This window comes from Cannabis sativa, chromosome X, assembly GCF_029168945.1.
Source record: "Cannabis sativa cultivar Pink pepper isolate KNU-18-1 chromosome X, ASM2916894v1, whole genome shotgun sequence".
Taxonomy (NCBI): domain Eukaryota; kingdom Viridiplantae; phylum Streptophyta; class Magnoliopsida; order Rosales; family Cannabaceae; genus Cannabis; species Cannabis sativa.
This window is the reverse complement of record NC_083610.1, coordinates 47206341-47234181: the sequence shown is the minus strand read 5'-3', so window position 1 is coordinate 47234181 and position 27841 is coordinate 47206341. Positions and strand designations below refer to the sequence as shown.

The following is a 27841-nucleotide window of genomic DNA, read 5'->3' as shown; positions in this document are numbered from 1 at the left end:
AACTCAAGATTCTGATGATGATGCTGATGATGATGATGATGATGATGCCGAGGATGATGAGAAGCAATTGCCTGATCCAGAAAATATTGATTCCGACTCCGACGATGGTGGTGAGTTGGTTAAAGTTGGTGGGGATGCTGATGATGCTGACAAGGTTGTTACTGCTGTTCCCGCTGCTGATGTGAATCCATCTGAGGCTGTTGGAGGGAGTGATAAAAATGTTAAGGATGTTGAGAAGCCAAAGGGCGATGAGTCTCGATTGAAGGGGGACGATTTCTTTGATGGGTTAAGCCAGCTTAAAATAGATGATGATCAAGTTGTGTTGGCTGGCTTGGAGGCTGTTGGTAAAATCCATGTAAGTTTATTTTTAATTGTTTGCAAGAAAATTAGGTTTCTTTTTGGTTGCTCAATAGTTTCTAGTATGTTTTGCAACTGTTTTAATGCATTCTTTCTTTTTTAGGTCCCCGCACCCAATCCAGATGTTGTTGGTCAAAAGTCAGATGCCCTTCATACTGATGAAGAAAATGAGGACACTGTCTCTGATACACCTCTGTTGGATAAGAGGAAGCATGCTCCGGCCTTGAAATCTCCTTTTGTTGATTTCGGGTCTGCTGATGTGGGGAGCACTCCAATAGAGCTTATGTCCTCAGGTTCTCAATCAGCTGGGGATGATAGTGATTTCAAAATGGTGACTTATGTGAAGGGCCTTTATGCTCTTAATGATGCGTTTGCTGATCCCGTATCTATCGAGATTGAGGCAAAATTTGACGCTTGGATTGGTGAAGGATTGCTTAAACATCCTAGGTGACTGTTTTTATTAAATCTGTTTTTGTATTATGTTTTATTTTTCAGTTTTATTCTGGTTTTAATGCTATTTTTTTGCTGTTTTTTTGTTGTTGTAGGCATTGTAATTGTTATGAAGATGCCGCAAAGAAATTTACCCCGGGTTTTAGGCTAGGTGTTGATTATGTTGAGGATAAAACTTAGTTTTATCATTTGGCTACATGCGACATGTTTATGAACGGCTCGGTAAAGTTTCCAATTTATATTGTAGTTATGATAGTTTGTTTTCAGTTGCTTTATAAATGTTTTTAAGTTTTGATACTGTATTACAGTTTTTTTACAATTGTTCAACCTTTTCATTTGTGTTTCTGTGTTGTTTTTTTTTTTTCAGCATATGAACACCATATTCTATTACCTTCGGAAAAAAGGTAAATATTCTTCCGCTGTGACGTTGAATTTTGCAACTACTGATTGTCTCTTTGATGATTCCATCCAAGCTTTGTACCACAAATATAACAAGGCCAAGTCAATGAAGACTAAGATGTCACACATTCACGCCGCCCACCCAATAGCGCATTACATCCGAGGTATGCGCATTCCCTGTTCCAAGCCTTGGTATGAAGCCGATCATGTGTTATTCATCATCAATCTAAGAAGGGAAAGTCATTGGGTGTTTGGGCGTCTCGACTTGAATGAAGGGATTTTGTTTCTGTATAACTCTTTGAGGACTGCGAAGATGAATGCTGCAGCTAGGAATGCCATGAAGGCTTATTCTGTGTTGCTGCCTTTGTTTTTCGATTTACTTGGTTTCTGGAAGAATAGATCACAAGCTCCAGCCTCAGGTTCTGACCCTACAGCTCCCTTAAGAATCGTGGAGATTAGTGGTCTTCCGTCTCAGCAGAAAAAGTGAGTGTTTCTTTTAAGTTTATTTTATGTTGTTTTTTAGTTTCTAAACTGTTTACTTTTTCTTCTGTTTTTATAGTGATTGCGGAGCATATGTTGCTGCATTTGCCGAATTCTTTATCCACGGAAAGGATGTCCCTGCGGACTTTGACATCGAAGTTTATCGTACCCGACTTGCTGCACTTTTCTTCTCATATGGCCAAAGGAAAATTGATGAAAGCATTGATAGCGAGGATGAGAAGCAAAGCAAGTCTTCTAAGGCATCTAAATTGAAAAAATAGGATCTTTTTATTTGGTGACTCTTTTCTGTTATTTGTTGAATCTATTACCAGACAATATTTAGTGTTATTGGTTGAATGTAGGTATTATATTTGATTTTATACTATGTACCTAGTTTAAAACTTTTAGGATATTTGACATTTACTCTTTATAATATGTTTATTGTATAGGTTTGTATTTCCCAAAGTTGTTGGTTTTTTTAATTGCTCAAGTTCTTATATACGGTCGCACAACTATGGAGAAACTATTAACCAACTGAATACAAACAATGTTTTTATTTTTTCTAAATTGTGCTATGAATGTATTTTTATTCTTTGTATTCCATTACTCCTTTTTCCTTTATTTTAGTTATGTTTTATCAATTCTTGACTGACTGCCTTTAAAACTGTAAAGAAGAAGTCATTCCGGTACTTAATATTTACAAAGGGTCACAACTGTAACAAAACGATTTTGCAACTATTAAAAAACTGTTTCAAATTTCATAAAAATGAAATCCCATGTATTTAGAACATCACAGATCAACCTGTTTGAATTTGCACACAAAATTAAACAATTCAAATATTTCATATGTATCTATTTTATTGCTTGATTGTTGCATGTCTTTCGATTGTGTCCGTGTTGACCACATTTGCTGCACCTGTTATGTTTTTTTGTATCCCATTCAGATAAAAACCTTCGTTTCCTTGGTCTTCCAGATCTTATTTTTTGGTTTGGTGGCAGAACAATGATATCTTTTATGTTTTGTGGCACATCCCAAGTTGTGTGATTGTGTACCGGATATGTTGAGCCGCTGTATGTTTCAAGCCATGTTCGCGTGGTGTAATAACCTGAACAGTAGTTGTAAACATTCAAGTTCATCTCTTTTATAACAGCAAGCGCATGAGCACACGGTAACTCATCAAGTTGGAATCTGTTGCAACTGCATGTTTTCTCCTTGAGGTTGATGACCCATGATCTAGTTAGTTCAACGACTTCGAACATGGTCTCGTTTATTGGTTTTACCTGCGGATTAAGTGTAAAACTATTAATATGTATAACAATGGCAAACAAACTATTAAGAAACTATAATGCAACTAAAATATTAAACATTTCATTACATTTTCTGTCAATGAGTCCACAAAGTTGTCGACTAATTTCTTCTCTGCTGTAGGTGTTAAAAATGTTGTTGTTTTCTGTGCTTTTTTCCTGTTTGTGTATGTCCATTGTTGTATCAATGCTCTCAATGACTCCATCAGTGTTGTGATTGGTAGCTCTCTAGCTGCCAAGTTTGCTGCATTTAGAGATTCAGCAATGTTTGAAGTCATAGTTGAATACCTGTTGTTTTTGCAGTGGTATCTTGACCATTTGTGGTATCCAACTTGTTGTAAATATGGTCTTACACGGATGTCCAAGCTGTCCAACTCGCTCATATGGTATTCAAATTTCCTCTCTGTGTATGCTCTGGCTGCAGCGAAGAATGGTTTATCCAGCTTGCTTGCATTCTTCTTGAAGGTTTCTTTTAGGTTGCTTAACAGGTGGTATACACAATAGCAATGTGTGATTTCTGGAAATACTTGACAAGCTGCCTTACTTATGCTCTCATGTCTATCTGAGATCAAGCCTTTGTTCCTCTCTAATCCCATATGTTTCTCTCATTTTTGTGAAAAACCATTGCCATGAGTTGTTGTTTTCTGAATCCACAACAGAAAAAGCTAGTGGAAAAATGTGCCCATTTGCATCCTGTGTACAAGCAGAGAGCAATGTACCTTCATATGTTGATTTAAGGAAAGTTTCGTCAACAACTATTATAGGTTTGCATTTCTTCCATCCTTTTATTGATGCATCCAGTGCGACAAACAAGTACTTGAAGCTGTTTTCATCCTCTGTTTGCATGTGCACTATTGTTTTGGGATTAGTTTTTTGCAACATGTGCAAAAAACCGAGAGCAAGAACTTTGTATGATTCGTTGGCTTTTCCTCGTAATTCTTCTTGCGCGTGCTCTTTGCTTCTCCATGCTTTCATGTAGTTCATTCTCACCCCATACTTGTGTTTCATTTCTCCTCTGATGTCTTGTGGCGTTTGAGTTGTTTTTATGTTGGTGAACCGTGGTTTGATGTAGTTTCCAATCAATTTCGTTGTAGCTTGTCTCTTGTCGGCAAATCTGATGTTTAGATCACAAGTGTGTATCACCTTTCTGTCGTACTTTCGAATGATGAATGACTTTGTTGGCCCGTTTCTGGATGATGTTAGTGCCCACTTGCATTTTGGATCCAAACAACAAATCTTGTATGTTCTTGCACATGATTTTTTAACTCTGAATTGGAAGTTGTTCCTAATTGCATAGAAACCAAGCACACTCTGCAGTGTTTCTTTGTCTTTGTATATTTGTGCTTCTTCTATTTCAGGATGTTGCGGATCTGTGATTAGTAGTTCGTCATAATCTGTGATTTCTGGTTCCTTTTTTCTGTTGTTTTCCAGTTGCTCAACCATCTCCTCTGCCACAAGTTTTGCATAGTCCATGAAGTCAAAACTTTCTCCCCCAAATTCTGGTACTGTAGCTTCAATCATATGTTGTTGATTTGTTGAGTCTTCTCTTGTTGCTGCATTGTATTCGATTGGTTGGAAGGCGCTTGTATGTGTAATTAATAAATTGTCATTTCCTAAGAATGATGCATCGATGGTTGTTGTTGGGTTGTCGATGACATTCACACACATTGGGTATGTTGTGAAGTCGGGGTCTTTCAGTTTTAGTTGTATGTAGAAATGCAGGCTTTGATCATCTTTTATCCTCAATGGTTGGTATCCTTCCTTCACTTGATATTTCAGTTGCAAAACAGTGTTTTCTTGGTTGCACTCCAGCACATCTTTGAGTTTCTGTTGCAAATCTTCATAGTTACAATTGGCTGAAATGTAATGTCCACTGGCTTCATAATTTTCATAATTCATTCGATCATCGAATTGTCCATTGTAGAAGACTAAGAATGGAATGTCTTTCCTTTCCTGTGTTTTTGCAATGGTTATTAGTCCGAGGCAACGAATTTTAAAACTGGTTTGATTCAGTTATGAAATAGAGTACAAACTTACTTCTATCTCTCTCCCTTTGTTCAAGCATTGTATTTCCTGTCCTGATTCCTGATTTTGCTATTTTTTGTTGTTAATAAACTACAAAGAAACGAGAATAAAACTATTAAGAAATTTCATTTAAATTTTGGGAAACTAACCATTTCTCAAACTGTTCAGTCCTCTATCTTTTCCAAAATAAATTCCTGCAAAAAACGTAATGAAACTATTATTAAATGATTATGCAACTGTAAACCAACTTATAAACCACAATTCTATCCCCAAAATTACATAGTTCTTACTCATTGTCATTTTTTATCATGTTTATTCGAATCAGATCGATTTCCAACTATTATAAAACTAATTTGCTACCATTTACATAAATCTTACCTTGTATATATGCTAGCTTTTGGTACTCGTCAAGTGACACTTCTTCATGATTTGTAAACCATTTTAAAACGATAATACAACTGTAAGGCAACGCAAAAAAATAAAAAAAACCTTATTAGTATCACGTGGTTCCTTAATTAGAATCAGTTCTTGTTTATTGTTTTTACAATCTGAATTTCCTGTTGTACACCAGTGAATCAACCAGAATGCAACTGTAAATGACGTGTATCATTGCTGAAAAAAAAATTCAGTTCATACCTTTTTTTTTGGATTTGAGGGGGAGCTCCAGATCTGTTCAATACAGATTTACATTGCTTCAATCTGAATTTTCGACGCTCGTTTGAGTGATATTGCACTATAAAAACCGAAATCAAATGTTGAATTTCAGTTTCTCCACGGTTTTCCTGGTTTTTTTTTTTTAAAATTTCTGTTTAGATCCTTGGATTTGTTCGTTTCCTATTGAAATTCGACGGAATTTATGGTTGTTCTTTGTTCGATCTGGTTTCATTCTGGTTGCGTAGCCGACTGCATCGATGGAGGTTCATTCATCCTCTCCGTTTGTTACGTGCGGCTGAAGGTAAGGTCAAGTGGTATTTTTGTAATATTTTCAATCTGGGCTGTACAAATGTTGATTGGGCCGGCCCACAGTATTGTTGTAATATTTTATCCTTTTTGAAATTTTCCTGTTTTTTTCCCTAAATTAATCTTAATTAATATTTAAGAAGAAAATAAATATATTAATAAATAAAATAAATTTAAGTTAGTATCAAATTACAGATAATTTATTAATTATTTTAATTATTTTAAGTAATTTTTAAATTAATCACAATCAATTAATAATGATCTAATAACTAAAGCTAATATAATTATCATGGTTACATATTTGATGTGAGCATTAAAATATCTTCCTTATCCAATAATTAGGCAATATAGTCACTCTTCGCGCGTCTAATTTAATTTTTTTAGTATTTATTATAAATAGTTACTTAAAAATATAATTTTAATATATAGTAAAATTATAAATATATTTTCTTATTTCATATTAATATTAATAATTTTATTTATTAAAAATTAAATACACAATTTTATTAATTATTATTTAGAATTATTTATTAAAAAGTTTAAAATTTATTATATATAGTATTTTAAATTGCTTTGTTAAAAAAATTATTTTTATAAAAATAAATAAAAAAGGTGGTGTAGAAAAGAATTGCGGTGTTCCCGAGAGAATTAAAAAGAGAAGAGAAAAATACTTTTGCAGAGATTTTAGAGTGCTATGTCACCGCCTCATTCCTTTCTTTTTTATATATATATATAGATTTTTTAGAATTGATTTTTTTAAAAAATATTTTATATTTTTATAGAAAAATTATTAAAATAATAGTATAATATCAATTTGTAGATTTATGTTTTTTTTTATAAAAAAAAATTTAAAATTAAAAGAATAAAAAAGAGAAGAGAAAAATAATTTTAAAATGATTTTAAAAATGTCATATCACCGCTTTATACTTCTCCTTTATATATATATATATTTATATATATATAAATTGATATTATATTCACTATATAATGTTATAATAATACAAGTCTAAAATCCACTACATAAATCTTTGTTTGACATTATTTTCATTAAAAAAAAAACCAGAAAATTTTGAGAACGACAAAAAATTATTTTTTGGAATTTTAATAATTTTTTCTTTCAAATTATTTTATTTCATTTTATTACAAACTTTTAAAATATTTATATTTTCTATAAATATAGTTATTAAATTTTTTTTATAAAAAAATGTAATTAAAAAAAATCCAAGAAATAGTTTTAGACAACTTCAAGCAAATGATTTCATAAAAATAAGTATGGTCCACATATGTGTAAATGATTTCATTTTATTTATCTTTATATTATGTTTCTCTTATACAAAATTTCACTTATGTACAAACGTGATATTTTTTTTTTTAAAGAAACAAACTTCATTAAACAGGAACCAAAAGTTTAGTGGGCACACGGGGACTCACTTCCCAAAAATTAAGCAAACCATTACAATTATGAGACAAATTCCACCTAGCAAGAGCATGGGCTGTTGTATTATTCATCCGAGGGATCCAACAAAAAGCTACATTCCTAATACCAGCAGTCCTAAGAACATTATCAAAAGAAAAATGCAAGTGCCAAAGGGGGGAACTTTCCTCAACCAAAGCCTTAACCAAGGTCTAGTTATCCGAAAAGAAAGTGCCCACATCCACCTCCAGCAACGCAGCCATATTGAGCCCAAACCGCACGGCTTCGAGCTCACCCTGCAACACCGAATGAACTCGCACCTTAGAAGCAACCGCAACAAAGATATCACCTGCAACATCATAGGAAACAGCTGCAACCGCGCCATCGTCTCTCGCAGATGCAAAATCCACATAGCATCGCATTCTAGCAGGTCGAGGTAAGCCCCACCGAACCGCACAAATACCCCTTTGGTTGCTTTCAATGTCGCAGCCAACATTCAAGAGAGGTTTGTGCTCCGCAAAACTCAAATCGATTGCCTTCCGCACCTCCGCCAAACTCAGCACCCCTTTGTTATGGAAAATATCATTCCTAACATTCCACAATTTATGATACAAAATCGCACCATAAAGAAAAAACTCATTCAAAATCTTACCACCACAATCGTTTAGAAACCTTGGTTCTAAGAGCAAAGAAACCACCTCTCTACTTCCCACCAAATTAAATCTCTGAATTCTTAAACCCCACAGGGAGGAGAACCAAAGAGATCTAGTAACATCACACCCCGAGACAAAGTGAGAAACAACATCCATCTCCCCTAAGCCACAAAGCATGCACCGCCCAATGTTGGGGCCAAAAATGGAAGCCAGTTTAGATCCGAAAGGGAGAACATCTTGAGCTAGCCTCCAAAGGAACAATTTCAATCTCTCGTGAATACGCGTCTTCCAAATACGCTTACAAACATCATCCTTATATTCAAAGCGAGAGTTATTTAGAGCCCAATAGGCACTTTTGAGAGAAAACCGCCCCGAAGGATTGACTTTCCAACAAAGATGGTCCAAAGGTTGGGAAGAGGGAAGAGGAATCTTCAAAATGGCATCAGCTGTCTAAGACGGTCTAAACCAGGTAGAGACCAATTGGCCATTCCAACTCAAACCATCCTCCATCATCAAATTCCTCACACACAAATCATCAAACATCATAGGATTTAAACATCCCGAGTCAATCAAATCCCCATCAAAACCCGACCATTGGTGGTTGCCAATTTTGACTTTTGCTTCTCTTCCAATAAGCCAGACACTATTCTTCACAATGAAATCCTTAGTCGCCCATATGCTTTTGGCCACCGGCGAAGCATTTGAAGGCAAAACCGAGTCCCCAAAAGCTGTCTCATGGTAGTATCTATCAAGCAAAATTGATTTCCATAAGCAAGTTTGCTTCGAAGCCAAAGCCCAACCAAACTTTGCAAGCAAACAGAAGTTAATGTCTTCCGCCCTCCTAAAGCCCAAACCACCACAAGATTTAGGCTTGCACAAAGAGTCCCACGCTTTTAAACAGAGGTAGCGCCCATCCTTAGCCTGTCCTGTCCACCAAAACCTTCGTATAATACCATCTATCCGATTAGTTGTCTTCTTTGGGAGCTTAAAAACAGACATTGTGTAAATCGGAATAGCCGCCAAGACACTCTTGATCAATGTTAACCGAGCAGCCTGTGAAAGAAGCCTCGCCCGCCACCCCTCAAAGCGGGAACTGGTTTTATCAATAATAAACTCAAAATCCTTACTTCTGTTGCCTTTGAAAAGCAAAGGATTTCCCAAAAATCTTTCCCCACCATTCATTTCCTCAAAGCCCAGCAGGTTTTTAATTGAATCTCGACACCGAAGGGGGCAGTTTTTGGAGAAGAAAACCTTGGATTTCCTTACATTAATCTGCTGCCCAGACCAATAACAATATTTATCCAGAGCATCCAAAATTGCAGTCACATTACCATTCTCAGCTTTAGCGAAGATAAGAAGATCATCCGCATACATCAAGTGTGTAATCGAGAAACCCTCTCTACCAATCGAATAACCACAGATAAGACCTTCCTCTTCTTTTGCCAATAAGAGTTTAGAGAGAACCTCCGCACACAAAATGAACAATAAAGGAGATAGCAGGTCCCCCTGTCTCAAACCACGATTAGGAACAAATTTTTTGGTGATATCCCCATTAATAAGGACCTGAAAGCTAACAGAAGTAACACCAAACATGATCATATCACAGAAGTGGTTATTGAAACCAAAAGCTTTAAGTACCTTAAGAAGGAAATTCCATTCGAGCCTATCATAGGCTTTAGACATATCACATTTAATTCCAACAAAGGCTTCCCTTCCCCTCTGACGCGTCATGTCATGGAAAATTTCGTTAGCAATAATAGAGTTTTCTGCAATATTACGACCCTTAACAAAAGCCGCTTGAAACGGGGACACAAGCTTATCCAAGAGAGACGAGAGCCTATTCGCCAAAATCTTGGAATCAATTTTGTTGATGGAATTACATAAGCTAATCGGGCGAAAATCATCAAAACGGCAAGCATGAGCCTTCTTCGGGATAAGAACAATGAAACTCTTATTTACCATTTTGCAGAATTTCCCCGAATGAAAGAATTCTTTCACAAACTCCACCACTTGGCTTCCCACAATGTCCCAATAAAGTTTAAAGAATTTTATTGGAAAACCATCGGGACCCGGAGACTTAAGCGGAGGCATCGACCACACCACTTTTTTGACTTCATCCTCCAAAGGAATAACACATAACAAACTGTTCTCCTCATCCAAAATGGACCGAGGAATAAGGTCCCCCAAGTCATCATCAATCCGAGGATTTGTAAAGGTGAAAATTTCTTGAAATTTTTTTCTGAAATAGTGCACAATATTATCTCTGCCCTCAATCAAAGTCCCATCCTCAAGAGTCACATCCCATATAAAATTTCGTTTTCGGCGAACTTCAACAGAGGCATGAAAAAATTTAGAGTTTCTATCACCCTCCTTAAGCCAACTCTCCCTTGATTTTTGTTTCCATATAGACTCCAAACGAAGCTACGCTTCCTCCAATTCCAACATAATGGTCCCTTCCAATTCCACATTCTCATTAGAAGGAGGCCGCTTTTGAACCTCACAAAGCAGTTTTTCAAGAGCTTTGATTTTGGTTTGGCAATGTCCAAACACATTGGCATTCCACACTTTCAAGGCTTTAGCAGTGAAAGACAATTTTTGACAGGGAATAAAGCTATGAAAGCCGCCAATAGCTTCCCTCCAAGCCTCCTCAATCACCCTTCTACGATCCGGATCTCGACTCCAAGCGTCCAAATATCTAAAAGGCGTCACAACATTCTCCCTTTCCATATGAGTATCCAAAGTAATAGCTCCATGATCCGAAAAGCAGATAGGCAGGTTCCTCACCCCAACTTTCTTGAAAAGAAACAACCAACTTGAGGAAACCACAACCCGATCAAGTCGTTCCCGGATCAGCCTATCCAAATCTTTGCCATTAGTCCAAGTAAACAAGACACTCCCACTCTCCAAATCAACGGCTCCCAAGTTAAACATAAACTCTCTCAGCCCTTGGCCCTCCGACCGGGAAACCGGACGACCCCCACTCTTGTCATCCGGGGACAACACAGGATTCAGATCACCCATAACAATCCAAGGGTCAGTAAAACTTCCCATAGTTGCACATAAATCCCTCCAAAAAACCATTCTAGCGTCTCTTCTCGGTGGGGCATAGGTGAAACAACCCACCCAATCCCCGGTGTTCCCATTACCACCGAAACGAACTAGAATTTTGTTGAAATCACTTTCAATCACATGTATATCCCAACTGCGTCTCCAAAAAAGAGCTAGTCTGCCGGACGCGCCAGAAGAAACAGCCGCCCCATTGAGAAAGCCCAAACGAAACCAAATACCCTCCATATCTAATGCATTCTTCTTAGTTTCCATAAGAAAAACGACATCGAGGTGATAGCATTAGTAATTATCTTTTATCACAAATATATATATATTAACTAATTAAAATATAAATACATTTCTTTCTTAATTTTTTTAGAAGATGATTGTCCTCTTCTCTTCTACGTGGGTCCGTCCTTATGTGATAGTATTTGAAAATTATAATTAAGGCTTATTTGTTGCAAAAGGGGATCAATATTGGGCGCTCCTACATAATTTACATGATTTTTTTTTTTAATATATGATTTGATTTCAAATAGTGAGAAGAAAAAGAAAAGAAAAATATTCTTTGTCTATCTTTTAGACTTTCAAGTATTTTTAAAAACTCGAATTATACAACTTTTCCAAACACTACTAGATGGATGGCTTTGCCATGGTATCTTATACTCGATCAATCCATATATATATACATATTATTAATTCAGTACTTATATACATAATATCAAGTAGTATTAAATTAATTAATTTTCCAAGCATCACTTACTTACCCAACAAAAATTCATTAAGGGCATACTTTTTAAGTAATAATAATCTGCCTTGCCTTGCCCCATACTTTACTGCCAACTAATATTGTTCCTTATTCCCTTTCCAATTTTTCTCAATTATTTCTACTTTATATTTATATTTATATATATACATTTAAATATACTTTTAATTTTCTTCTCGATGCAATCAATATTCTTTCTTTTTGTCTAAGAAAATTAAGAGTGTTTAAAAATCGATCCAATCTAATTACAATCGACCATTAAATATTAGATATTAATTGGATTAGATGTTGTTTTCAATATTCAATTGGATCAAATCGGATGTTAGATGTATTGTCCAAAAATTCAATACATCTAATATCGAATTGAACTCATTAGTATTTTCATTTAGTTTAGATGAGTCATTATATTTTATGATGTTTATACCTAAAATATATTGCATGTATAAAAATTAAGATTAAAATTTTAATTTATTTTATTAGATTTGATTGGATCCAATCTAATAAATACTGAATCTAAAAAAATTAGAATATAGATTCGATCCGATTCAAAAAATATTAGGGATAAGTTGAGAAATAGCTCTTTTTTGTATCTATTAATTAAAAATACTCTCATATTATATTTTATTAAAATCTACCCACTTTTGTGAGTGAGTTGATTAATATACCCTCGCTCGTGTAGTACATAATTTACATTAACCTAAAAAGTATAATGAAGACATAATCTATAAAAATTAGTATATCTTAAAGAATATGGAAATGAAAGTAAAAATTAAATCAGATAAAGTAAACAAAGAATACAATACAAATTTCCTCAAAATACTAGGTCTAAACTATTGGATAAATCTGAATCAATGTAATATATATACATGAAATACATTCAATAGATAGAACCTATCTAATTCCATATCCAATGAATGTTGGATCGATCAGATAACTAAAATTAATTAAATCGTAGATCCAATAGTAAAATTTACTAAGCTTATAAATATTAAATGTGATCCAATAAACACTATCATCAATAATATTTGACATCCATCAAATTTAGATGACAAGTATGTAATAGTGTGTATGTGAGAATGAGAGATTAATTATTAATGGAATCGGCAGCCAACTAATTATAATGGTTTAATTAATATGGAAAAGATTTATTGAACTTTCGTAGCTTATTCAATAATACTATATATATATAATGTGTGATGAAACGTGATAATGATACATACACTATTTAATTAGTTTATGAAAAATACCATAGTTAGGCCAAGATTGAATTTTTAACATGGGCTAAATGTGCTTTTATATAATTGGTTTATTTTAAAAAAAAAAATTACACAAATTACTAAGGGTTAATTTCACAAATGCACAAAAACAACAAAAAAACAACAAAAATACAGTTTCACGAAATTTTAAATATTTTTACGATTTTTTTGATTTTATTTACATAAAATACGATCTTTTTATGTTAAAATTTTATTCATTTGTTGTTAATTTTTTGTTATATGTATGTTATTTTTTGTTATTTGTTTGTTGTTATTTTGATGTTATTTTCATGTTACTTTTATGTTGTTTTCTTGTTAATTTTATGTTATTTTCGTGTTATTTTTTGGAAAACCGTACTAATGTAAAAAAATATTCTTTGAACGTAAAAATGTAAATATTTTACAAAAAATTGTGTCTTATGTAATTATTCCAATTACTAATAATGTTTTTGGTAAAAAAAAATTTACATTTTCAGTGCCAATTTTTTTTAATATTTTTACAAGTCATTCGAAAACAACAAGAAAATCACATAAAACTAACTAAAAAATTACATAAAAACAAAAACAAAACAACAACACAATAATAGGAGTACAACATAAAAATAACATGAAAATATAAAAAGCTCGTATTTTTTGTAAATATTATTTTAAAACCGTAAACATATTTAAAATTTCATACAACTGTATTTTGTAATTTTTTTTTATTATTTTTAAGTATTTATGAAATTATCCTATTTTTTTGGCAGCAACATTGTCCCTATTAATTTGTTTGCTCACACAATTTTTTAATTATTTAGGTGTCGTTTGGTAACACTTTTGTTTTTTAATTTTTTAATCACAAAATGAAAGTAAAAATTTTGTTTTTAAAAATTTTATTTTTGAAAAATAAAAATGCGTTCTGTAACCACTTTTGTTTTTCAATTTTAAAAACAGAAAACAAAAGTGTATTCTGTAAAGTTCATTTTCATTTTTATTTTTTGATTTTATTTAAGTCGGGTCTAGGTCTGGGATCGGATTCGGGTTTGGGTCAGAAGCCAGGTTTATCGCCAGGGCCGTGGGGAGGGGATTTGGGTCCAGGTTTGGTCGGAGTCCAAAATATTGATTAAGAAAAAAAAAACTGTTTAAAAAAATATTGAAAGTGATTTTTTTTTGTTTTAAAATTTTGATTTCTAATTAAAAAATTGAAAAGTGAAAACAATTTTATAGAACATGTTTTTGAAAAATATTTTTACTTTTCAATTTTAAAAACAAAAAATTGATTAAAAAAGTGTTACCAAACGTCACCTTAGTGTGTAGATTCATAATAAAGTTTAAGACAAATAATTAAAAATATATTTCAAATTTAAGTTTTTACACATTATAAATTAATAAACTCAAAAAAAAAAAAATCACATTAAACTCACATCTGAGTAAAAATTATCTTGAATCGATGTTTTTATCAAATTTTAGCGTAGACCATCGCAAATGCATTGTTACATGTTAAGCATCACTCTAGCATCGTTTTTGCGTCAAAAGTCAAATGTTAAGCATCAAGGCATCAGTAAAATTGTAGCGTTCAATATCATTTAATATTTCGTGGAATATCACAATGCATCGTTATGTAAATGCATCATTTTGGCATTATTTTTAGTATCACAAATGCATCATTTACAGCATTAATTTTCTAATTTTTCAAACTCATTGTCATCAACACAAAATGTAATCGTTGAATCAATCTTAATTGAACCTAGATACTAAAAAAAAATCAAATCCTTATTCTAAATACTCATTGTCATAGATTCTTCACATTTACACTAAACATATAGATTCAAAAATTTGCTTTAAGAGATTGAGAAGTTATAGAAAGAGTAGTTTGAATGGGAGGGGTCGCTTGGTCAATTTTTTAGAGAATAGCAATAGCATATTTCTAAGTGGAGTTTTATTTTCAACCTCACAAATTAATAAAAAAAACTTAAATTAATTTTAGAAATAAACCTTAAATTAATATTTTATAATTTTTTTACATATTATTTTGTGTTAATTTCAATGCTTATTTTAATTTTGTCATCATATTTTTTTTAAGAAAATAATGTATATTTGTCATTTTTTTTAATAAAATTTTATATAAGTTTTCATTTTTTTTTTGTTTTTATTTAAAATATATGTTTTTTGATATTTATTTTATATAAGTATATTTTTAAGAAAATGTGAGAATGAAAAAATTATTAAAAAAAAATGAGTATAAATTATGAATATATATTTTATATAAAATAAAAATAATAAAACAACATATCTTATAAGTTTTGCCAGTGTAAATAAAACTTCGCATTTTCGAGAAGAACTAAATGTAACACTATTTAAAACACTAAATGTAATTTATTAGATTAAAATTCAAAATAAAAATCCATTATTTAAAAAAAATATTGAATTTAACACTAACTGTAAAAGAAAAAATAAGAAAAGAATATTGAAAGTAAATTATTAGATTCAATATATGTTAATTGTTTTTATATAAATTCTTAAAGAGTGTAAATATAATACCTCTTTAAAGAGTGCTTATTTTTTTTATTAGAGAATTGTTAAAAAAATACTATTGATGCTTAGCACTCTCCTTGGTGTCATATCGTTATTAGTGTAAATAACTATCGAGTCCCATATAAATTATGAAAATAGTTTGTAGAGAATATCACTAACTAATTGTAGGGTGCCAACTATAGAAGGTGATGGGCACCAATGGTACCTAGCACTTCTAGACATATCACCTTACAATTCGCTAGCGATACTCCCTAAAAATTATTATATTAAATTATTTTGTATTCAATACTTAATTAAATTAATAGCAGCATTAACATATAAGAGTGTACTAAGCACCACTAAGCACCACTGGTGCCTTTTAATATTTCACATTTATTAAGGTGCATATCGAATAAATATGGTACACGTATCAAGTTTTTCAAAAGTGGTGTGTATTTTTTAGGAAAAAAAATGAAAAAAAAAAAACAAAACAAAACAAAAGGTGTGATTTATCTTAAAAGTTAGTTTTTTGTTTTGTTTTCTTTTATTTTTGGGCCTGGGTGGTCCTTCACTGATTGTTTTGGGATTTGGTGGGCTTGTTAGAAATGTATTTTGGGCTTTTTTCTATGCAGTTAGGCCTGATAATGATAGGGAAACTTACAAAAATACTGGAATTTGGGTTAACTTTTACAAAAATAATGTCACACGGAAATTTTTTCAAAAATACTGTGTTTTTATAAAATATCAGTAAAACACGAAGCAGAACAACTCAAAACAACAGTAGAACACTAGTAAAACACCAGTAGAACACCAGTGAAAACTTAACACAGTATACTGCAGTATGAAACTTATAAAAAAATACAGTAAAAAAGTAAAAAATACCGCCTGACAGTATTTTTGTAAAGAAATGATAAAAGTTAGCATACCATGTAAATTTCCCTAATGATAATGATGATTGTGTCCGGCTTTTTTTGTTTTTTGATAATTTAAAAAAAAAATTACAGAAATACCATCTCCATAAAATTTTTAATATTTTTAGAGTTAGATTTTATTTACATAAAATATAGTCTTTTGGTATATTTTTCTGTTATTCTATTGTTATTTTGTTCTTGATTTTTTATTATTTGTATATTATTTCTTATGTTATTTTAATGTTGTTTTCTTGTTAATTTCGTGTTGTTTTTTGTATTTTTATAAAATACCGTAAAAATATATATAAAAAAAAACTTTGAACGCTAAAAATATAAAAAAATTACAAAAATTAGTATTTTATGTAATTATTTTTTTTTTTAAATTACATTACTAGAGTTACATTGTTGAATTAGATCTCATGACTTGCACACATACATACCTCAATACTCTCTATATGGCGATTTGAGGTAACCTCAAATGATTTAATTAGGTGTGGCGGTCAAGACAAGTTTTCGTTTTTCATTCTTTCTTTCTTGTTGTGAAATTGAATCAACTTTTGCTTCTTAATTTTTACCCAATTAATTATTATATTTAGATCAATGGTTGTAAATACATGCCTATATGAGTTTTCTTATTCTATTCAATCATTCTGCAATTTCGCATCACAATTGCTACATAACCATAGTATAAAAAATGGTCGTACCAAATCAAAAAGCCCTGTAACCCAATACAATATTTACCTGTTAATTCTCAGAAAATTGGTGAGATTTTAGCTCTTGCTATTATTTGATAGATATTATAAGCTAGTTTGTATGGCCATCTAGTCAATTCAAATCATAAGAACCAAATATATTTTTTAGGCTAATTAAGAGTTTTACTTCGCAAACTTTAACATGTACTAAGTCATATTTCTTCAACTTTTCTAATCGTTAAAAAATTCCCTGAATTATTGAAATTATTAGATTTAAGGACTTTTGTCTAATTTTAGTATTTATCAAAGTTTGAAGGACATAATTTGGTATATATCAAAGTTTAAGAAGCATAATTTAGTACATGGACAATCACCAAAGTAGTAATATTGAATGAAATTTGACAAAAGTTCTTAAATCTAACAATCTCAATAGTTCAGAGAAAATTTTTAATTGCCAAAAAAATTTAAGTAACATGATTTAGTACATGTTAAAGTTTATAGATCTCAAAAATGGTGTTCATTACTAATGACTTACCAGAATAAAACATAACAAAAGGATTTAAAATCATATAATGCTCTAATCAAACAATCAAGAGAGTTTGTTTCTTTGTTGTATTAGTATTTGCATAATCAATTTGCTGCCTGGTTTCTACACATATAGATACATATCATCAACAAGAAAATTATGAATATATAAAGGTGTTTGCTAAAACTAGATGTGGGAATATAATTTAGTTGATCAAATTTTCCTAATCTTGACATAAGTAATAACAACACAACATAACATAACATACAGTATATAATAAGTTGCAGTTAAAGGTCATCCACATTGAATCCACCACCCCATGATGGAAATGGCTGTAACTCAAGCACACCCCCATTTGTGGACCAGCTGATCAATTCCTGCAGAAACAAACAACAAAACAATGGAATGTTAAAGTTTTTGCTTTGTTATGGTTCTCAATTCAAAGACATATGTTGTTGTTGTTGTTGTTGTGGTTGTTTGATAATTTACCTCAGGACTAGGAAAGTATACATCATTAGTAGTACTGTCCATTGGGACTGAGTTGTCATAGAATTCATTGTCTTCTGGCTTTGTATTGTCCTTAACAAACTCAGTTTCAGTCTCTGCTTCTGGCTCCATATTGTTGGGTGGTGCTGAAACAGATTGTTTTCTTTTGGAACGAGCTCTCCTGTTCTGAAACCAATTGTAGACATTGGTTTCAGAAATTTGGCCATGTTGGGTGAGTTCTGAAGTAATCTCTTTGATCTTCTGTTTGGTTGGAGTACCATTACCTTCATCGAAAATCCGCTCAAGTATTTGAAGCTGTAAAGGGGTTGGAGACCACCTCTGCCTTGATGTGATCTTATGCCCAGCATAAGCCATAAGAGGATCACAGTGAAAAGCTCCCAATTTCATGCCTAAACATAATAAACAAAGAGAAATAGAACACAACTTTAAGGCCTAAAACAGAAAACCCCTAAAAACCCTACTCTTCATTGTTAGAGTTAACCATGTAAACAAAAGTAAACTTTCCCATAGAAACAATTGAGATTAGAAATTGCAAACCAGAAAAATCATGGTGGGTAGAGATGGCCTTATGCATCTCAGCAAGCTTTTCACAGATGGTGGCGTAGACAGAGATCTGCCTCCTTAAAAGCTCCATTTGTTCATCAGTCATAACCTTCACGAACAACCCATTTGACCCTGTCACCATTTCTTCTTTGGAACTCTCATTCTCCATTTGTTTTCACACTGCTCACTACTCTACAACTACTGAACTACCCTTGTAGACAAACCCATTTTCTGACTTGTTCAATTCTAGACCAAAAGATTTGAAGAACAAGTAAACCCAGTTGAGTGAACGAATGAATGTCTTCTAGGAATATTTTTATATTAAAAATGAAAAAAGCAAAGTGGAAAATAAAGCTCCAAACATGGAGTATGGTCGGCGCGTTTTAGCATTTAGCGTCGCTAATTGCGCAATTTACTATGGTCTTCTTTCTTTCTTTTTTTCTTTTCTTTTCTTTTGTTTTTCCTTTTTTATTTTTTATTTTTGTTCACACCATCTACAATTATGCTATCCAAATACACTCTTTAGCTAAAATAAGAAGTGAGACCTAGAAAAAATAAACTTCAATCATAAAAAAAAATCTATAATTAAAAAATAAAGGATAGGAAACTCTTTAAGAGTATCTTCAATCATGCTCCTAAACACACTCCTTAGCTACAATAGAAATGAAGACTTAAAAAAATGAGTTTTGTTATAAAATAATATAAAATTATATAAAATAGATGAGAAGAAAGAAGAAGAAGATAAAGAGAGAAAGAGATAGTGAATGAGAATTTCTGAGTTTTTTATTCCAATGGGGTGAATCCTATTTATACATATACAAGAATGACATATTAAGAAACTAAGAGAAAAGGAAACTAAGAAAAAGAGGAATGTTGATTACAATTAATGGTAATAAATAAAAGATTTGGGCATCCACATAATTATTAATATTTATAACACTCCCCCTTGGATGTCCATAATAACTGCCTTATTAAAAATCTTGCTAAAAACTTGATCAAAGGAAAAAGAGTATAGTGTAAACTAACTCCCCCTCATTTAGACATTTGTGGAGATCTTCTAATCGACGAATTTCGATCTTGTCCGCCGTCTTCTCAAATGTTGATGTTGGTAATAACTTTGTGAATAAGTTTGCAAGATTGACACTTGATTGAATATGTTGAACACCAATATACATTTTCTTGAAGCGTATAAAGAAGAATTTCATGAAATGTGTTCTAACTCTATCTCCTTCAATGTACCTCATTTTAGTTGAGCGATGCAAGCAGTATTATCCATGGAGAATTGCTTGGGTTGATACTTCTTTATTGAGTGCAATCCATTTGTTTCCCGAATATGCTATGTCAATGATCTCACTTACACACATTCTCTACTTGCTTCATAAAATGCAAGTATGTTAACATGATTTATAGTTGCCTCATTAAAAACCTTGCCAGAAAAACCCATTGGGACAAAATCTGAGCAAGGGAAAAAGAGTACAATATATATTTCATATTCATAATTATTTGCAAGTTGCCTCGTTAAAAACCTTGCCAGGAAAATCCAGTGGGACAAAACCTGAACTAAGGGAAAAAGAGTGCAACATAAATATGTCTCCCCCTCATGCACATATGATCCATAATTCTTTAGGTGATAATAAATCTCATAAGATTATTGTTATCACTTTTTAAAATATCACCATATATAATCTTTGATCATATATTTTCTATAACTCTTTCAGAGTATGTATGGACTTCTAAATTATAGATGAGAGGTTCGTGAAACATTAGTCTTTATCCAACTAATTGTATCATTCATGTGTGTACACAACTTTGTTCATACTAAAATTTAAAATTTCAAGTAGATATGAACATAACACATTAATGGTACTATAAATTTTCATTTGTGACAATGATGGTACTCCAAGACCATATATTTATTCCATCTTGTTGTATAATCTTAATTTCCATATCAAATGATCATATATATATATAATTCTTGATACATAAGAAGTACTTCAGGACTTCAATACTAATGAACAAACTTTATACATACAATAGTTCTCGATATACAAAAGAAATAAAAGTTGTTCTTCAATTAATCAAAAACTCTTCAAGAGTCTATCTGTAACACCCTAACTAACATAGGCGTATTACGTGATTTTTAAACATACTGTGCAGCTCGTTGCTAATCAACGAGGTTTATGGAAAAACGTGATTAATTAAAATTTTTGCTTTTTAATTAAAACTTATAAAATAATATTACAAAAGACTCGGGATCCCGATTATAAAATCATTTACAAAAGATTTAACTGATTAACTGATACATAAAATAAATGTCGTCTAATGACCAGTTACAAAAAATCAGCCTCGCTGTCCCGATGATCGTACGCTCCAGGCCTAACCGCCCCGACATGTACAATCTTCACAAGCTCGCTCACAGTCCATCAGCTTTAGCCTTGCCTTTACCTACACACATAAACGTAAAACTGTGAGTCGACAGACTCAGTAAGAAAAGCATAATAATACTCATACATAATTCCGGTTATGATCAGACGCCCACACCCCTGATCATAACCCTAACTGCCGTGTCCAACACGATACTGAGTCCCGCTACTGCCGTGTCCAACACGGTACTAAGCCACTACTGCCATGTCCAACATGGTACTGAGTTCTGAACGTTCATAGGGACGGTACTATTGACACGTAACAACCTGATCGGTCGAACCGGTCATACTCCGGCTGCTGGTCATACTCCAGCATGTACCGACGTGTTACTATATCCTCCTGATCGGTCGAACCGGTCATACTCCGGCTGCTGGTCATACTCCAGCCTGTACCGACGGGATACGTCAATAGTACGGAACCACCAACCAAGTGTCAGCCTGATCGGTCGAACCGGTCATACTCCGGCTGCTGGTCATACTCCAGCCTGTACCGACGTGACAGGGTTGGATGGTTCGAAGCCAACATACAACTAATGTAATCTAACAGGCTTCCTACATGCTCGCTAAACATGTAATCTACATATGCATACTGTTATACTAATCTTACCTGGATTCCGAATTCAGGTGTGCCGGTCAACCTGAGTGGAACTAACAGCTCGGCGGATTACAGGCTCCTAAACCGTAAAAAACACAACACCGATAAGCGACATGCTAAAACACAACGGGGACAAAGGTTTTAAAACCAAACTTAACCTACTGTAACTTAATACAAAAATACCCCCAAACTAGCAGAGAACAAACTGTCTGAAAACCCGAAACTAGCACGAAACGGCAAGTTGAGAAAAACCGATTTCTCACCCTACTGCAAAATCCGGGTAACCGGTTTTACACGCAGCCGGTTTTACCCAGAAAAACCTCAAAAATCAATTCTCCAACCAAAACGTTTCCAAACTCAACCAAACTTTCCAGACCTGCTAATTAGACCCTAATAAACATTTTCCAAGTGATAAAACAAAGCTTCATGCACAAAATCAAAATCCACCATTAAAGCTCCAAGCTTTGAGTTCAAAACTCAAACTTGGTTAAATCTAACAAACAAGCATCCAAACCAACTCGAATCTATTTAAACATGCATAAAATCACCTCAGAAAACTACAGTAAACATCACAAAACAGCAGCAACAGATTTCAACAATTTTCTTTGAAAAACCATAGTTTTAAGCCAAAATTCCATAACTTAATAAACTCAAGAAATCATCAGCCCTAACATGCATGAATCAACATTTTAAATCAAAAATAAACCTCTGAAAACTACATCAAAATACAGCAGCAAGCATAACTCAAAAACAAGCATGCAACATACCAATTTCATCATTTTTTCAACAAAACAAAGAAGGAAATGACAAGAACTAACCTAGCTTGAAGTGGACCTTAAAATGAGATGAATTAACAAGCAAACTTCAATGGAGAAAATCAGCTCCTTGCTGCTCCAAGGCTTGGCCGAAATGAGAGGAAAGAAAGAGAGAGTGTTTTGAAGGCTTTTTCTCAAAATTTTCTAAGTGTTGAATTTTTGTAAAAAATGACTAAAGCCACATAACATAACCATTTATTAAATCCATTTCAGCCAAATAACAATTAAATAATTATTTATTCATTTAATAAACTCACATAAGACAAAACACTAATGGGGCAAAAAGACTATTTTGCCCCTCCACCATAAAACCACATAAATCATACTAAAGGGGTATTTTTGGGAAATTCTAAATTCTCGGCCAATCCCGACATTCCCAATGTCTAATAAACCGTCCCAAACTAATAACATGCTAAGTTGTGATTTCTACTGAGCCAAACGTCGAGTTCCAAAATACCGGGCACCGGAAATGCAAAATATGAAAACTACTGAATAACATAACCATGCATTTCTGAATTCCATAAATAACAGTATAATAAATTATTTAAATAGCTATAAATAATTTCATAAATAATCATAATTAACTGCTAATTTCCAAATTAAACTAAGCGGGCTTTACACTATCACAACGTATAATTTACGTATTTATACTGCATAGACAACCATAGGTATTTTTCAAACAATAATTTACTTACATGTCTTTATTTCATACAAAGATCTTTGTCATATAGTGCGCGAGACTTTGAATTTATATCACTTAAGACATGTATTAAATTCTTCTAGAATTTTTAGATAAGGCTTATTTCAAATTCTCACTATATTAGGAGCTCCAAATAAATAACCTTTTGTTGCAACATTTATGTGACGCTTATAAATCCTCATAAAATATATTCCAGGCTATAATCAAATCATGATTATATTTTCTCAATATTTAAGCCTTATTTTAATCAATCTCATGTCTATGCAAACTTTGTACAATAATTCATTATGTACAAATACATATATGCAAATTTCTCATTAGAAATATTTATTTGCACACCCTACAGGTCTTACTTCACTTTATGTGAGTAAATTTTCCTGGACTGCGTCATAATATTTTGGCTAAAAATAAAATGTATGTTGATGATTCTCGATAAATCTAATATCATGATCATTGCTATCTCATGTTAGTTTATTGCATATGCACAAATTCAATATTTATTGTCGACAAAAATTTCATTATATGATAATTTCCTCCCATATTGACATAACTTATAGAGATCTCTTTAAATTACATATTTTTCAAATATGTTTATCATTTATAGGTACCTATATAGAATCACTTCAGGGATTCAATTATGATCATATGTGTTATGTCTAACTTCTCTTGGGAGTCTCTTCTAGAGTACCGTTTTCAGCACGGTTATCATTTTTAAATCATCAATACTTTATAACATTAAGGTATCTCCATGAGTACCTCTAGATTTAATAACTTCAGGGCAAATCAAATGAACATTTACTAATAATTTCTATATTGTTCATTTACGCTTTAGGCGTTTTCAACTCATTCTAACTCAACTTTGAATAATATTGATTTGCAGCTGGTATATATCATTTTGAACTATATCGTTCTTATATACTTTGTGCAAGGATCATTTTTCAAAAATTATCATCGATCACAACTGCTTCTCTCCCCCTGATTGAGAGAATTTTTAAAAATTGTGATATCTAATAATATTAATACACCTGTAGGGATTTTAATATATCACAATGAATCAATATCTATTTAAACTCATATATACTATATGACATTGAACTTCAGGTTCAATAAACTTCAATTTCAAGTTCAATCTTTATGAACTTAATTCATTTCTAAGAATGAGTCATACGTGTATAATTAGAAATACATAAATTTACACATTTTGTAAATGCATGATCATATAATCTTATCACATCGATAAGAAACTATGCAATAAAAATCTAATAATGGCTCAAGATTGTTAAAAAAATATAATTTAAATATTTTCTATGTGCAAATATTTGCACATTCTTCTTTTGAGCCTTATAAATTAACAATGAGATGAATCTTCTGGTTCTTCAACAAAATTTAGTCAAATCATTTGACAATTTATTGCATATGATTGATCATGTCAAAATAATTCAATTCATGAACTTCAGGTCACTATAATTTGTATTTCAATGAAACTTTCAAAAGGTAATGTAAATTCATTACAACATAATCATTACAAGTTTCATTTTTATACACACGAATAATATAATTATATTATTCTCCAAAACCTATACACTCTTCAGGAGTCACTATTATGTTTATCAAACTTTATATTTCTTCAGGAATCATTATCATCAATTCAATGATGTGTATAATACAAAATGTACATTACAACTTCATCATGTTGTTATAATGGTCAAATAGATATAACCATAATATATCATTCATTTTTCCTGGTATCTTTTTAATAAGTCGTCTAATTTATTAATAGACTATTCATCAGTCTAATTATCATGACTTGATATATTATATATTTAAATGTACAACCAGTACATATAATAATTTATTTCTTATCACTTTCATAACTAGATAAAAGTTATACATCTAGGTACATACAAAGATATTTTACTACTCAAAGTAGCAATTGTATGTAAGACTTCTTCAGGAAGCTTTTCAAATAATCATTTTGTGATTCTTTATCACTTTGATTATATTGGATCACTAACAAATATTAGTAAATTATATGTATCCACTTTTGGGAATATGCAAACTGAATTATATAGTAACTATATATACATATCTTGTACCAACAATAGTTTGAAACTATTGATTTCAAGAAATAATAAAATATGTATATATTAATTTGCTTCTGGCATTACCAATATATGTGAAATCTATATTCTTTGAAATAGAATTTCATGTGTATTCATTTTCTTTAGGTAATGATATTTAAATATTCTAAATGTACAATAAGTTTGTACAATTCACATTCTATTAAATAATCAAGTATACTTTTATCTTGATTATAAGTGTGTCCGTACTACAGGTACGCGACCACTATTATTCAATTCCACACATGATATATAGATTTCATGCACTTTGATTGTGTGTGGTATCTCATATTTTGGTTGTTTCCACTTTTTTCTGGAAATATTTGAGTAGTAAATAATGTCATTGATTATTTAAAATCATTACATTCACTTCGGGGAATGACGTTGAACAAGTAGAACATTATTATAAATGTCTTAAAAATTTATTACTTGTTCATCCATAAAAATATAAGAAATTATTCAACAATTTCTTTTACGATATTTATTCAAAGGATATATGAATGCAATTTTGCATAGTCTCCAAGATGTATGCAAAATTTAATCTTTAATATATGTCAGATTCAATAATTTTCAACATTGCAAGTAATAACAATGTATAATAACATGACTAATACGAGGAATTTTTAAAAGTAATTGACTTCAATTCGTATCATTCTTTGCAGGGAATGATGAACAATAAATACATGCCTCATGTATTTAAATAACATTAGTCATGCTCATTGTTATTCTTATACTTTGATGTTTCAATGTAATTTTCTTAACATTCTTTTTGGGTATTCAAAACCCACTATAAAATTGCAGCAATAATAATCATTTTTAATGATTCTTTAGTTGTATTCACATAAATACAATCATTTTTTTCTTCGATAAATATAAAACATTTACTTCAGGAAATGTTTGTCAAAATTTATATCGATATTAGATTACTTTTCATTGTCCTCAAAGAATACAAGAACATATATATAAATATGTATTCATCTCTTTCATTATATATCCATCAACTATGTAATGAATATTAAGTTTGCATAATCTTCAGGATATATGCAAGATTTTATTGAGGACGCATAATCTTCAGGATATATGCAATATTTTTTATCGAGGATGCATAATCTTCAGGATATATGCAATATTTTATCGATGATACATAATCTTCTGGATATATGTATAATTTATACAGATTTTCTCTATCATATCATTGACACACATATATTATGAATATTATAAATGATAAGAACATAATATATATATATATATGAAATCAATAATAAACATATAGAAGCATATACATACATATATAATATATAGATATATAGATAAAAAGAAAATAATAAAAAAAGATTCTTGAAATTGTTTCAGTCAGATGAGTATATATATAAATATATATTTAGTGTATAGTGACTTTGAAACAATTCAAGAACTTTAACAAAATACTTACATTGGGTCTTAGGCAGAGACTCATGCTTGAAGCTTGGGCAGAGACTCGTGCTTGAAACTTGGGCAGAGACTCGTGTTGATAACGTGTTATAAAATAATATAAAATTATATAAAATAGATGAGAAGAAAGAAGAAGAAGATGAAGAGAGAAAGAGAAAGTGAATGAGAATTTCTGAGTTGTTTATTCCAATGGGGTGAACCCCTATTTATACATATACAAGAGTGACATATTAAGAAACTAAGAAAAATAAAAACTAAGAAAAAGAGGAATGTTGATTACAATTAATGGTAATAAATAAAAGATTTGGGCATCCACATAATTATTAATATTTATAACAAGCTTCAATTATTCAAAAAAAAAAGTTCTTTAGAATAGATAGAAAGTTCTTTAAATGTAAGAATTCTCTATTTTTTTCTAAACTTTTTTAATAGTATTTTAATAAAAAAAAATACTACTACTTTTTCATTATTTTATAAAATTAATATATATCTAACAAATTTAGATTATAAATATTATTAAAATAATCAAATACTAACTAAAGTAAGGAATATGATTAAGCCATAATGTTGACCGAAGTTTTCGGTAACCAATATAATAATAATATTTAAGAAAGCTGTAAGAAGTTAATGCACGAGATTTTTACGTGGTTGGGGCATTAATGAGCCTTAGTCCACGAGCCTTTGTTATTTATGAGAGTATTTATTACAAAGAATGTTCTTGGTGGTTTTTCTCTCTAGTTCTTATGAAACCCAGAATTCTCGACCCCTGCCTTAATGAGTTTGGGGGGTATTTATAGTGTTTCTCTGGGGTGATCCCTAGAACCGAGGTACATGTCTTTCTGTATTATTCAGTAAAGCCACACATTCCCAACGAGTATATCATAGGAAATGCATGGTCTAATCCCTAGGCTTTTTAGGGGTTAGATGGATATAATCCATTATCCTTTCTTGACTGATGTGATTTCTCAT

At 31.6% G+C, this 27841-nt stretch overlaps 3 protein-coding genes across 3 annotated transcripts; all 3 read right to left on the bottom strand.

Moving 5' to 3' along the window:
* Positions 1-2422: 2422 nt before the first annotated feature.
* LOC133032242 (uncharacterized) lies at positions 2423-3587 on the bottom strand. Its single transcript, XM_061106121.1, has 2 exons — positions 3063-3587; positions 2423-2967 (listed from the first exon to the last, which is right to left on the bottom strand). Exons 1-2 carry the CDS (start codon positions 3585-3587, stop codon positions 2539-2541), a joined length of 954 nt encoding a protein of 317 aa, XP_060962104.1. The 3' UTR covers positions 2423-2538.
* A 4015-nt stretch (positions 3588-7602) lies between these two features.
* On the bottom strand, positions 7603-11337 carry LOC115721154 (uncharacterized). The gene is made up of 3 exons (XM_030650408.2): positions 10469-11337; positions 8521-10282; positions 7603-8355 (listed from the first exon to the last, which is right to left on the bottom strand). The coding sequence occupies exons 1-3, from the start codon at positions 11335-11337 to the stop codon at positions 7603-7605; spliced, it is 3384 nt and encodes a 1127-aa protein (XP_030506268.2).
* Positions 11338-17792: 6455 nt separating this feature from the next.
* Positions 17793-19284, bottom strand: LOC115711571 (WUSCHEL-related homeobox 8). The gene is made up of 3 exons (XM_030639929.2): positions 18780-19284; positions 18225-18631; positions 17793-18112 (listed from the first exon to the last, which is right to left on the bottom strand). The coding sequence occupies exons 1-3, from the start codon at positions 18952-18954 to the stop codon at positions 18023-18025; spliced, it is 672 nt and encodes a 223-aa protein (XP_030495789.1). The 5' UTR covers positions 18955-19284; the 3' UTR covers positions 17793-18022.
* Positions 19285-27841: the final 8557 nt, after the last annotated feature.

Excerpts from the sequence above, each read along its gene's own strand:
- LOC133032242 (XM_061106121.1), bottom strand. The coding sequence starts at position 3,587 with ATGGGATTAGAGAGGAACAAAGGCTTGATCTCAGATAGACATGAGAGC. Across the intron at positions 2,968-3,062 it reads TGGACTCATTGACAGAAAAT|GTAAAACCAATAAACGAGAC; the intron begins GTAATGAAATGT and ends CTTAATCCGCAG.
- LOC115721154 (XM_030650408.2), bottom strand. The coding sequence starts at position 11,337 with ATGGAGGGTATTTGGTTTCGTTTGGGCTTTCTCAATGGGGCGGCTGTT. Across the intron at positions 10,283-10,468 it reads ATGTTGGAATTGGAGGAAGC|AAAAAAATTTCAAGAAATTT; the intron begins GTAGCTTCGTTT and ends GCACTATTTCAG. Across the intron at positions 8,356-8,520 it reads TGAGTTGGAATGGCCAATTG|GATGATGTTTGTAAGCGTAT; the intron begins GTCTCTACCTGG and ends TTTGAATATAAG.
- LOC115711571 (XM_030639929.2), bottom strand. The coding sequence starts at position 18,954 with ATGGAGAATGAGAGTTCCAAAGAAGAAATGGTGACAGGGTCAAATGGG. Across the intron at positions 18,632-18,779 it reads TACCCACCATGATTTTTCTG|GCATGAAATTGGGAGCTTTT; the intron begins GTTTGCAATTTC and ends TATTATGTTTAG. Across the intron at positions 18,113-18,224 it reads TATACTTTCCTAGTCCTGAG|GAATTGATCAGCTGGTCCAC; the intron begins GTAAATTATCAA and ends TTGTTTCTGCAG.